The sequence below is a fragment of the Atta colombica genome, unplaced genomic scaffold (assembly GCF_001594045.1).
Source record: "Atta colombica isolate Treedump-2 unplaced genomic scaffold, Acol1.0 scaffold140, whole genome shotgun sequence".
Lineage (NCBI taxonomy): Eukaryota > Metazoa > Arthropoda > Insecta > Hymenoptera > Formicidae > Atta > Atta colombica.
In genome coordinates, this window is record NW_017259229.1 from 1370178 (window position 1) to 1384140 (window position 13963).

General features: G+C 32.2%; 1 protein-coding gene across 1 annotated transcript in view; it reads left to right on the forward strand.

Annotated features, from left to right (window-relative positions):
• The window catches only part of LOC108684782 (5'-3' exoribonuclease 2 homolog), a 36468-nt gene extending 30115 nt beyond the window's left edge, over positions 1–6353 (forward strand). Inside the window, exons 16-17 of the mRNA XM_018189263.1 lie at positions 4450–4685; positions 5450–6353. Of these exons, the coding sequence (XP_018044752.1) occupies positions 4450–4685; positions 5450–5542 (329 nt within the window). The 3' untranslated portion in view covers positions 5543–6353. The remainder of the gene's footprint in view (positions 1–4449; positions 4686–5449) is intronic.
• The last annotated feature ends 7610 nt before the right edge of the window (positions 6354–13963 follow it).

Below are 13963 nucleotides of genomic sequence, written 5' to 3' on the forward strand. Positions count from 1 at the left end.
ATATGTGAGAGAACTGATTGCATTGAGAACCGATTGATCTCATGTTTATTATACGCGTTAAAATGTTTCTTTCGAACTTTGCACTGGATAATTTCTTTTTTTATAAATTAGACGCATTTTGAAGCTGAACTCGATAAATTCGATTAAACGAAAAAGTAAAAATCTATTGAACAAATATATAACTGGATAATTCTTTTTTTCTTGTTCCGTTGAATAAAGCCGAGTAAAGTGGCTAAAAATTACGATTTGTGATACGATGGAAAATTGAAATAGGTACTCCATTCAACTTGTCCACGTCTCTGATCGATAAGAGATCCTCCGTACATGCTTCTGCATAAAAGGAGGACAAGATGGAGAGAAAGAAGGGAACGTTTATGTAGCCTATGCCTTTTACTTACACATGTTGTACAATATTTACTTACACCCACCATAAGCATATAAGATCGGGAGAGAACTGCTTTCATAGGAATTATGTGTACGTAAAAGAAAGGTTGGCGATTTCTAAAAAAGAACGGAGGTCAAGGTTTAGCCATCCGACTGATGGTGAAAATCGACATTCATGATGCACAGACAAATTAATGCTTTGTCGAAGATTAATTCACGTAGTAATAAATTAATTACGATTCTGAAAATTGTTTAATCATATAGTTAAAACAGTTTTATCTAGTATTAATAGATTTTAATATTTTTTTAATACTTTTCAAAGTAATTAATTCACAATTAATCAGTTTGTATCACATTCATCATATTTGCTTGCTAAAACGCTAAGAACACTCTGCCTTTTCTGATTATATCTATGCGTTTTAATCATTATTTGTTTATTGATATCAAATTATTAATGTCAAATTTTCGGTACATTACTGGTTTCGTTTACTTTGAATATGAGAAATATTTTTTAAATAATGTTGTGCATATAATAATATGACAAAACGTTTCGAAAAATCTGGCATATTGTAATTTTTGTAATTATAATTAATCTAAATCACATGAAATTTTTACTTTACGTATCCAAACATCATTTCTTTTTTTGTTCTCATCGAAAAATCGTGAGATAAAAATACATCTTTATTTATACAAAAAATAAAAACTCGTAAACATGAAATAAAAATAAAAAAATACACATAAAGCTCACGTTAAGGCTAAATAAAACGATACGTAAAGACAAGTTCATCATTGAAGAATCGAGAGATAAGGGACGGAGCATTATTTATAAGTTCGATATGGACAAAAGATGCAGCCAAGGGGGAAACACGTAGCTATATATTGTGGCAGGTCGAACGTGGTGGACGGGAAAGTGTAATTTCAGTTTGAAACAGGAACGAGAGAGGCCGACCCACATCGAGGTTTTGAGTGTTTGTACTGCTGACGCGGCAATCCAATCCAATCCAATACCCGTAGCGAGGAACCCACTATAGCGCGTATACGTACATATAAACGAATCGTCTTTCTTTCTCGGATCTTGATACTTTTCCGTCTGGCTTCCAATACAATTTCGGCTCCGGCTCGAAATTGGTGGAAGTTCCGTCTGGTAACTGGACGCAACGCCATTTTCCCCATTTCTAATGATTCTCAAATCACTCGACTGTTATATAAACCGATGATCTATTTTGAACATCGATTTTATTGTCTTCAAATATTCATTAATTATGTTTACTTAGTACATAGAAAAATAATCTCCCCCTAATTTTGATCGAACCACAAAATATTCTGCCATGTATCACGTAATTATATTTATTCGGTTGAAGGAAATTCTTTATATACACTTACACACTTACACACTTACTTTACTTTTTATTCTTTATGTTTTTTATAAATTCTTTAAAGAACCATTTCGTTGAACTATCTAAAAATTTAGATAAAAGAAGGATTTAAATGAAGATTTGAAATTAATTTTGTTGGACCATCAAAATAATTATAGAAAACTCAAGCATGATCAGAATGAACTGGCAGAATATTTTGACATTCTAATAACTAGCTTGAACCTTCTACATAATTATTTTGATAGTCTAATAAAATTATTGTTCTATATTTATCTGATTTTTAGATACTTCAGCAAAGCTTATAAATTTCCACATAATTTTAAGTCTCTTATGTATTATATGTATATTTTAAAAACACAAAAAGAACGATTTCAGTAAAGATTCAGATAACAAACAAAATAATTTTGTCAGATCATCAAAATAATTATGTAACAAAAACTGGTTACTAAAATGTCAAAATTTTTTGCAGCGTTGCTTATTACGCTTGAAGATTCTACATAATTATTAATGATAGTCTAACGAATCATTTTCAAATCTGTATCTTATTAAATTTTTTGATATTTCAGCAAATGATTGATTTTGAATGATGAATTTTTTCCGCGAAATAGACCAATATATATTTTCAATAACTATTTCTAAAAACATAATAAAATCAGAAAAGAATCGCTCCTTTCTTTAAAAATAAAATTGTTCTTAAACTATGTATACCTTGCGATGTTAATCTTTTTATATTTGAACATTTTTGTTATGTTTATTACTGTACTAATATTGCAGAATAATTTTTGAGAATCTAAATTCGTTTATTAATTCCTCAGGTTAAATTCTATTCTCTGATTAAATAATTTTAACGTTCACGAATGATACGATGGATTTCGACGAATGTATCGCATATCGAAGATCTAATTAACTACCTATCTGAACACACATAGTTCGAGTTTGGTTCGCGATAGGGTTGAAACAAATCGAGCAACATGCGAGCTGGCCGTAGCGGTGCATTATTATCATAAACGCAACAATAACGAGGGATGATCCGACATGTAAACTGTTAAACCCTCCTTCCTTTCCCCTATCGAAAGCTGTGGGTGAGGATTACCGTTGGGGGTCGAAATCGTTGGGCGCGGGCCGTCTGGAACCTACGGGGGATATTATTGTTGTCGCGAAAGAATGAGAGGAAATGTCGGGGTGGAAGAGAAAGAATAATGTACTCTCTCTCTCTCTCTCTCTCTCTCTCTCTCTCTCTCTCTTACGCATATACAGATACGATAGGAGTCTATAACTGTATGGTATTCAAAAGCGAGATCGCCCCTTCAGTCTTCGATGATATCGACGGTGTTTGCCGATTCCTATTACGAGCTCGACTGCACCAAACTATACGATTATCGTGCGTCAGTGATAGCCTTTGTGCATGGCCGCTGAATCCTGAGGGTTAAAGAGTTACGCCACTTCGCGCGAATGCTGCTGGTGTCGAAGTATGTAGTACGATGCAGAAGTACTGAGTAGAAATCACCGGACAATACAGAGCGTTCCTCGCCAAGCACCACTTCCTTCAAACCGCGAGATCTCTTGGTCAGTCTTTGCATCGATTCTCTCACGAAAACACACCGACAGGGATCATTTATCGCAATCTTTCAACTTTGCACGCTGCACATATTTATTGTCGGAGAAAAAGACGTGAGATAATTATAAAGATTCAGCACGTATTTTTTTCATGCAGTAACTGTAAAATTTTCAATTATACATATATATATATGTTTTAATTCTATACATACAACATTAATTCTATACAGATATATGACAGATGTATTGTCCATCTATTAAAATCAAGTCCCATAAACTTAAAGTCAAAGTAACGCTTTACTTAAATGTTAATTAACTGAAGAATATATGCGCCGCGTGTGCGCGCAATCAATTCAATTAAAATTCACTTCCATCTATGGCGACACATCAAACAAACGCGATGCTTTCTCTTATTTCGAATTCCCCCTGAACACAATCATAAAGCAATGATACGAGTAATCTCGCAATTCGAACGCTCGAGCGTTATGAATATTCAAAGATGGGAAGTCACGGATCGACAGTGACGTACTGTTTTGTTCTTTTGTCAGTGCAATCATTATCTCGCTATCAATTTTTCTATCGACTTCTGAAAGAGAAGAGCGAGGGAAACCGACGTTTCTCGACAACGGCAATATTGGAAATGTTTAAACTGGAAACGGTAGGTATTGACGATACCGAGAGCGTGTGTGCGCCGTGTATCTCGCTCTCCTTCCCCGTCCAAGTGCGCTTTCGAAAATCCCTTATTAACGATGGGTCTAGTAGGCGTTATTATGACGTTTCACAGCGCGGCCGAGTGCTTATCGAGTGACGTTACCGAGTCCTACGCTGCATATTATTTGGGAACTAGGGACACGCGCCGGCACGCTCCCATTCATCTAGCCAGCTTTATTGCGCCCGCTTGTCTCCCTTACCCGTCCCTCTCGCATGCCTCTATGTTAATTATTGAGAATAACTACGCGTTCTCAGTACAACTAATTCATGAAAATATTTATTGAGAGATTAAATCCTAAGCCGGATATACTTTTGGGCCTTTATTGCCGCTCGATTATTTCTATATACGCTAATGTAGGTATATGGACTTTCCCTTTGCATATTTAATGTATATTAAATACTCGCATGCATTTGCTTCCAGGTTATCGGAATGAATACCAGTCTGGATACAATAGCGGTTACAACAGTGCTAGTTCGAGTCATGTGCGTAGAGCATGGGCATCAGGACCAAGTTATAGCATGCGTCAGTCGAATTATCCGTCTTCGGACTATCAGTATCATCGTCATAATTACGATAATCGTCAGCAATCCTCACGGAATAATTATCAGAATACACAGCATCAGAATGCACAGCACGGCTACCACAGTCAACGAGGGGTATGTTTCTTCATTTTCTTTTATTTGTCTTACATTCGTATTTTTCATGTAATGTGAACTGAACGGAATTACTATATGAAAAGAATTACTTTTGCTAAAGTGTAAAAATTTGGCTAGATACAGATCTGAAAATAATTTTGTTGAAGCGTCAAAACAATTAAGACAGTCAAAGTGATGAGAAATTTTGCGTCAAAAATTTTGACATTCTATTATTGTTACCAGATTGATCGATATATATCATTATTTTGGTGATCTAAAATTATTTTCAGATCTGTATTTAGATTTTTCAGATATTTTGACAAGAAAATTTTTAGATTCAGCAAAATTGTTCTTTCTATAATAAATTGTTTCTATAATAAATTGTTTCTTTCTATAATAAGTTGTTCTATAATAAATTGTTCTTTCTATAATTCTTAGATTTGATTGTAATAATTCCGCGTAATAATACTTGCAAAATTAAGTAAAGAATATCTAATCAGTTTTGAGAAAGCATAATTGAAATTAAAAGTTAAGCGTGATAAAACTAGGAAAAGAGGAAAAATCAAAATTAAAGTTGCTTCTTCTAAAATTGTGTTTTAATATTTTTGCTTTTAATTGTTACCAATTAAATGTGACTTTGAAATAAAAAGATAATTGAAGCAAGAGTTTTTTTTTCTAAATTATGGAATATTATGGAATAAAGAGAAAACTATTTAACAAAATACCACATTAAAATAAGACGATTAAAATAAGCTTTAGCTGAGATTGCTTATCTCATGTTATAGAATTACTCATCAACTCGAGGAGGAGGTGGAGGAAGTGGAGGAAGTGGTGGAGGTGGAGGAGGCCACCGAGATGCATGGCGACGATCGATGTAGATGTTACAATAAGAGGTCGACTAATTTTGTCGTATATCATATAATAAAGTTAAGAACGATTTCTATAAGAAATCACCGCATATAATAATTGTCTAGTTAAGAATCATTGTCAAAGTACGCGTTCTAAAGGAATGCGTTAATTCGAATGCAGTGAGGCAGGCCGGAGTACTCGGAGAATTTTCAGTGCAATAAATACGCGATTATCGGCATTGCTCGAGCACTGCGTTTTTTTAAGTACTGCAAATCCCGAATGCTACAACGGATGTCTTTTCTAACGCGATGTGTATCTCGGAGATAACATTACGTATTTCTATTTGTAATTTTTTGGAGAACGTGTACATGAAATATCAGTGTTTACAATTATAAATGCACACGCAGAATGCACGAAATAGTCATGGAACTTTTTTATTATAAATTATATCTAATTATGAATACGTTTATCTGACAAATTTCGAATAAATTTTCTGTGACGATCTTCGATTTATAAAATCATCATGGCAATGGAATAACAATTTTGGTAAAGTACGACTCAAATTCAATAGAAAAGGAAACAGTTCAACGGAATTTCAATAGAAAAGAAAATTTTGATATCCATTTATGCTTTTCCTGTTAAATTTTTATTCTGAAACATTCCAATTTATCGGAAAATTCGTAACAGAGAGGAAACGCGCAAAACCTGACATAGCATGTATGTATTTGCTACACTTGTCGGAAACAATTCATGACGTGAAAATTCATACCATGGATTAAATTTATGTCATATAAAAAAAAGCGTAAAAAAAATTTACAAACGATCAGTCTGATACTTTCAAGAACGACAGATTAAATTGTATAAAAAAAAATACATTTAATTTCATTCTTTTTTTCATGAATTCTTTTATTACTTAGGTTATATATTGTTTTTTTCTTATTACTGATTTTTTAATAATTCATTAAACGATGCATAATAATTTATTGAACATCGCATGATAATGATATTGTACATCCTTCCGATACACAGACGCTTAATTACTTTTGCTTTCGTGTTTATAGACGTATTGACGGAAGTCTGTCATGAAATTAATTTCAATTTGTTGATGTTTTTCATCGTTTATATTCGATCAGGTTGCACGTTTATAATCAATTGTATACAGAATGTACGGTTTTGCTGAAGTATATAAAAATTAGATCAAATGCAGATCTGAAAATACCTGATTATTATGTAGGCTCAAGCTGATTGCTAGAACATCAAAACTTTTAATTTAAATAACATTGTCATCGTGCTTGAGCATTTTGCATAATTTTTTTTTTATCCAACACCTAAAATTATAAGTTATATGAAATTTCTTTACTTTATAGAGTATCCTCTTGAAGTCATATTATATATAAATAGAAAATCCTTTGTCATTAACACGGAACTGATAGTACTGATGTATTGTAGAATATTTTTTTTGAACATAATTATCTTCAGATCTGTATCTATAGCCTAATTTTTTATATTTCTGCAAAACTGTTCTTTCTTTGCTATAATAGTTATAATCGATAGGATTTCTGTCATATTTGACGATTAGAACGGGTACATTGACGAACATATAATTTGTGTATTGTATATTAATGGCTAACGCATTAAAATATTGGTTGAGTTAGGGATATAAACGTCGCGTCGCATTGGATTTTGCATGTGAAACTGCGGTGCGCAGCGATGCATGCTAAATGCAGTGCCGGTGTATAGCGATAGATCAATGTATCACTGAATGACCGAACAGGCATTTGGAATTTCTCACTCTGAATTGAAATACACGATATTTCTTTAAATGAAGGCTATTGAATGACTGAATTATACTTATCCATAAATTCTTATATTTTCCTATCATTCCTCGAATGAGTCGGTAAACTCTGATATTAACCTTCAATATTTAAGATTTTTTTAAACATTAGGATATAATTAATATCGATTTTATATAAAGAAAAAAAATAAAAATAAATAAAAATTTCACGTAATTTGAATAATTATCGATTATTAATTTTTTTCTAAAGAAAAAGTTAAGATAATTTAATAGAATTAAATTAAGAATACATTGTGCATTATTTAGGATAAAAGAAACCTATATATCCTTTTTTATTATTGGACACCTTATTGACTTTTTAGCGAAGCTATTTTCGATTAATTAGGAATTTATGGACCGATTTTTATTCGGGCTACAAATTATCACGTACATTGTAAGGGCGAAAACATCTCTCCTCACACGACAATCGACGTTATCGCGATTCCGTTATTGTCCCTTTGATGAAATAAAGTTCTATCTCGAGATCTACCCTAGGCTAGTAGTTGCGGTCGCTTATCAGATATGCTGCTCTCTCGATTCCTCTCCATTGTCCGAAACTCTCTCAGCTCAGCAAGGCTTGTCGAATATAAGTCGTCGTAACGTACTTGTTCGTGTATGGTCGTTGCGCGAAATCCGATTCGAAAGGAGACTGATAGAGCTTCAAGAAATTTTATAAAAATTATTATTTTTATTATTATTTTATTTTTATAATATATAATATTTTCTTCGCAATATTCACATACAGAATTTTATCATCTGCGCTACAATTTGTAAAAATGCATGGAATTGAAATTAAAATTGCCCGCAAAAATGTTGGAAGTCTGAAGCGCCGATCCCGATTGCGACACTTGCGAACTATATATGTATTAGTTGACAACCCTATAATTATAATTATTATTATCAGAAAAATGATTGCAATTAATAATTTATAATCATTTTTCAATTATAATTTGATTCAACCGTCCAACAGATCATCTTCAGTTATTTTTTTTCACCAAATTCCTTCACTTGAACTTGGTGAAAAAAAATTAACTGGAGGCGATCTGTTGGGCGGTTGAATCGCGGAATAGAAGGCAATGAGGACTCTTAGATGCACATGGAAAAGAAGGTCCAGGTGCTCCCTCACCTCGCGATCGCGTATGACCGCACATTGAAGTTCTCTTCTACCTTTTGTCTCTCTCTCTCTCTCTCTCTCTCTCTCTCTCTCTCTCTCTCATTTCCTTCGCTTTTTTTTCTCCTCTCCAAGTTCCCGTCTTATTTCATATACGCGCTCGCGAGGAACACGCACGAGGAACGCGCGCTTTGCCGACTAACGTAAAAATGCACGCACTCGTGCACGCGGACGCAGGCATCTAAAGCTTGAAGAACGAGGGGGGTTTGCTGAAGAGCCGTTGCGCGAAATGGATGTAAATGCCAAGTAGCCAAGTGCACGCCGCCTGCGGCTTTCTTCTACCTTCCCGCTTCGCGTTCCCTCTATCCAAGAATAACGCTGCCACGTTTAATAAGCAGGCATTGCTCGAGAATCGTTTGTAAGACGCATACGAGACCGCGCGGAAAGATCAAGCAGCTGCCGATAATTCTTTTTATTTTTCTCTTCAGTTTGTTTTTTAAGTGGCACGCCGCAACACGCAACGGTACGACGAGACGTTCTTCCCGGTTTCTCCTCCAAAGCTCGGTTACGTTCTGAACAGTTCGTTTTTAACCCTAAAACGTTTCGCTCTGCAATTTTCTTAACTACGTCAATTCGCGAGTAATTCAGTGTACTTCAAATTAATACTCTTTGCTTAAAGTTAACGTAATTAAACAATTTTTTGTTTTGAAAATCCGAGGTAATAAGATTATGTCATTCAAAATTATATAAGGTTGTAAAAAACATTTGTTATAAATAATTTTTCCCAATGTTGAAGAAAATTCTTCGAACTGAACCCGAGAATATTGATTAGGAATTAAAAGAAATTCTTTATTACGATTCTGTTGCATGAATCGTAAATCGCATCCAAAATTCATGCTACCTTCTTCTATATTTAAAAATCGACATTAATATAAAAGTATTATCACTTATTCGATTAACGCAACGCAAAAAAAAAAAGATCGCAATTGCATAATTTAAGCATAATTTGTCATTTTCAGCGTCAACTATACATTTTTTTATAGAATTATAAATATAATTATTATTACTATCATTACGGCAATAATAAATATAAAAATGAAATTTCTAATCATAATTGAAAGGCTTTTTAGAAGAACATTGCATCCAACATTTTTTTAATTTTATGGGAAATAAAAAAATATATGAACATGTGCATAAATAAAATTTTTTTTAAATTAAAACATTACTTCACTCAAAAAATGATTGTAATGTTTTTCCAGGGAGCTTTTTAATTATTTCATCATGTAATTATAATCACAAATGCCAATACTTTTCTCGTAATTGAAACCACACTTATACGTTCGTTGCTTCAAAAATATTCCCTTAATTAAAAGAAAATAACGATGCAATTTTGATTAATGAGTAGAAACGAGACTTTCGATTTTGATTTTATTTATACTGATAATGAAAAAAACAGTTTTTGATATTTGTGACGGTAATCACATTTCACCATAATTATGTGGTTATTATTATTAATATAATAAGTTACTAATAATAATATAAATAATTCTTATACATATATATAATTTTCAATTCTCAACAAATATATTAGTTGCCACTGAAAATGACTATAAATTATAGATATTATTACATTATTATAAAAATGATCACAGTTGCTACAATTTAATATAATCGTTGATATTTAATATAATCGTTTAACTACAATTTATAAGTCATTTTTTAAACAACGATATATATATTATATGTAATTATCACAAATATCAGAAACTTTTCTCTCAGTGCATACAAAACAGATTAAAAACAGAAATTATGAGCAGAAGAGAGGAACATTTAGAGCCATCACACACAGAATGACAGTAAGTTGCATCACAGCATAAAGTCGCTGGACCAATAAGAATTCGACATAAAAATGCCATATCGATTTACATAAGATGCTCATTGGTCCTTCAACGTTATGCAGTTTATGTCATTTTGTATGTGATGGCCCTTACTATTAAAAAGACGCGATTCTAATATTAAACAGAAATAGTAACAAATGAGAGAAACGTATTTAATACCGCTATCAACTTAATATAATCGTTAGATAATGCAGTGCCGAGGAGGACGAGCGTCTTGGAGGGAAACCGGTGGGTGGTCGGTCCACATGACGGGTTACGGAAAGGTGAGTGAGCCCTTCATGGGCGCATCTCGTTACCGGCGACGGGCTCCAAGCACCGCGATGACGCAGCACCAGCTCCTGGTTACCTCTGTCCATTGTTCTCCCCGCATTTCTTCTCAGCTCGTGTTCAAGTGCTCGAGAGCTCAATCGCTACCCACCCTCAAAGCCCGGATCCCTCAGCGTCGTACTTTTAAATGTACCCCCGCGCGCGCGTACCGTATACAAATGTCGGCTTCTATTCGATTTCGCGGCACAAAGCCGCCCGGTTTAGCACAGTCACCGCGACAGATTCGGACTCGTTTTATGAATCTCCCATCTCAAAAATTTTTCGAATAATATTGTCGCTTATCGTCAAGAATTTAAAGAGCGAACTAAATAAGTGAGAATAGCATGTAACAGAAAATGAAAAATATCTTTGAAAGTAACGATTTTACTAATCAATGCTATACACTGCTGTTATTTAAGATTCAAAAAATAGTAGTTTTGAATTAATTTGCATTTTAGTTTAGATTTTGCGATATCTCATAAATTTAGCATGTATAACAATTTAATTTTCATCACATATTGCATTCATTTATCTAAATTTATAATAAAACTAAATTATTAATAAAAAAAAGTTTTATAAATTATTATGTACATGAACAAGCTTTGATTAAAATAAAATTAATATGATGACATGTTTTTTATAATATATATAATTTATAATCATTACCGATTTTTATTAAATAAAGTAATAGAATACGCTACGTGATTATAGAATATTTCTCGTCGCTATTTCGTCGTTACATTACATATACCCAAATTATTGAACAGCATCCAAAATGGTTGATATTCCAAAAAACAACAATTAAATCGCACGTGTAATAATTGATAATTGTAAACGATTAAATCCGCGCAAATCAATAATGTAACCAGATTATCTGCGATTTGTGATCCATCAATTATATAATGCAGTTCTACAAATCTAAATGAATAAAAATAATTTTTGTGAATAAAAATAATTTTTGATCATTCTTTATCATTCAATTTCTTTATCAAAATCTAATACTGACCAATTTATTATTAAAAGGCAGTAATTATTTACTTATTTGGAGTATTAAAAACGCTAAAAAAACAGTGCTTTTAATATCATACATAAAATAATTAAAATATTTTTCAATGTTAAATTTTTTTCAGTAATTTTCTGTAAGATTTATATTTCACATTTATTTAGATTTTCAGTTATAATATTACACAAAGATTTCAATAAAATCAAATTATTAAAATTAATATTCCAACGATATATCACAAAAACTCAAAACATTTGAACCCTTTTTTGGAAAATTTTTTTTTTTAATTGTATCGTTGTGTAACAAATAAGTGATGTATCTAAAAATGGCAAATTATGTAAGAAATTCGAAATAACGATTATAATAAAACATCGCACTTCAAATATCTCACGGACTTAATTATTATATTTAAATAGCATCATTAAGAAAATTATTATCATTTATGATATAGTAATCTTTGTAACTCTTATTCTATACCGGTTTAGTTCCAAAGAGGAACAAATCGAACGAGATATTAGTGACCATTACATTCATGGATCTTTAGTTGTATGAGCTAATAATCGCCTAATGTAGTAATTAAAATATCTATTTAAGATAAGCTGTAACGAGTCTAGAGAAAGAAAAAAATAATAACCCACTTATACATACAACGACGAATATTAAAACGTAACGGACCGATTATTCAGCATTTATTTACATATTTCGTAATATACGAATTAATTAAATAATTAAATTTCAATATTATTTCGACATCGAGATTGTTGATATGTAACCTCGATATGTTTGTGTTCATGATACGGTCGTTGATAATGAGCAAGATCGACCTGTTATCACTCACTCTGCAACATTCGAGCGAGTAGGTAATAGTGTGCGACGCTTCATAAATCTTTGTATTATCTTTCGATATTTGATCATGACAAATATTAGATTGATATCAAACGTCGTTGCACCTTTATATGATCGTTGCAATACGATTTTCAGCTCGCGCGGTTACAGATTTATGTACAGTGATGTGACGATCATTCGTTGATAAATATTTCGCGTGATTTATTCATTTAGAATCGAAGATAATAATATGATAAGAAATGGGAATTATAATATCATTTTGCGATAGTTAATTAGTATAATGACGCTTAAACTTGCACACTTAATTCGTATTCTGTATATTTCTTTCCTTTGACTAGAAGCATTAATTAGTTTTAACATTTATGTATTTTTACATTTTTGTAATACATAACTTTATACTAAAAAAGAGTCTATATTAATTGAAATTGTGGTTTAAAATAGACAAATCAGAATTTTCTGGTTAAATCTATTATAATTCTAGTTGAGATAACCAGAATTCTGATTGATATAATCAAAATTCTGGTTCATTTTCAATTAGAAATTTTTCTTAGTATACAAATACTTTCTAAAGATATTAAAGTACATGTAAGAATATTAAAAATCCTTTAATAATTTTTGTTTATTCGTAAAAGTGATATAAATTATTGAGAAAGAGAGAGAGAGAGAGAGAAAGAGAGAGAGAGAGAGAGAGAGAGAGAGAGAGAGAGAGAGAGAGAGAGAGAGAGAGAATACATCGGCTTAATAAAGGAAAATCATCATGTATATTCACTCAGAGTAAAATTTAATTTGTCTGGCATTTTGAAATCGACAACATAGAATAATACGAATTGCTGAATAATATACAGATTAAATAAATCAACTAATGAAACTTCATGATAAATATTTTTCGAGCCGATTTTGAATTGAAATAGCGAGCCATTTAATTTGTAAAATCGTTAATTTAATATTTAATATAAAAATATTTAGATATAAATTCATTTGTATGAATTTATCAATGCTATTCGTAAAAAAAGTATCTGTATCAGTGATTCTCTTTGGAAGCTTTCGCTTCTAGTTCAAAATTCGTTGCGAACTTAAGACTTGTGAGACATTACGAATATCAAGCAGAATTTCCTATAATCGCAATGATTTCTTGTTGTTTCTTGTTATTTCGCAATGAAATGAATATATTTAAACAAGAGTGCCGTATTTTCGCGTGTGTGGTGTGTAAGTACAACAAAAGATCCTGAGAAAAGGAAAAGATGGTCTGAGAACATCGAACAAGCAAATATGTAGAATGGACAATTTTTTACCAGGTATTTACGCATTATTTTTTAAATTATTGATTATGCCGATTGAATCGTGAATAGTGCGGATGGCCAGAATTGTTGAATTCGCATTCATTGTTTGTCATTCGTGCCGATTTGCCGGCGGAGAGATCTTCACGAAGAGATCTTCATGGAATCAAAGGGC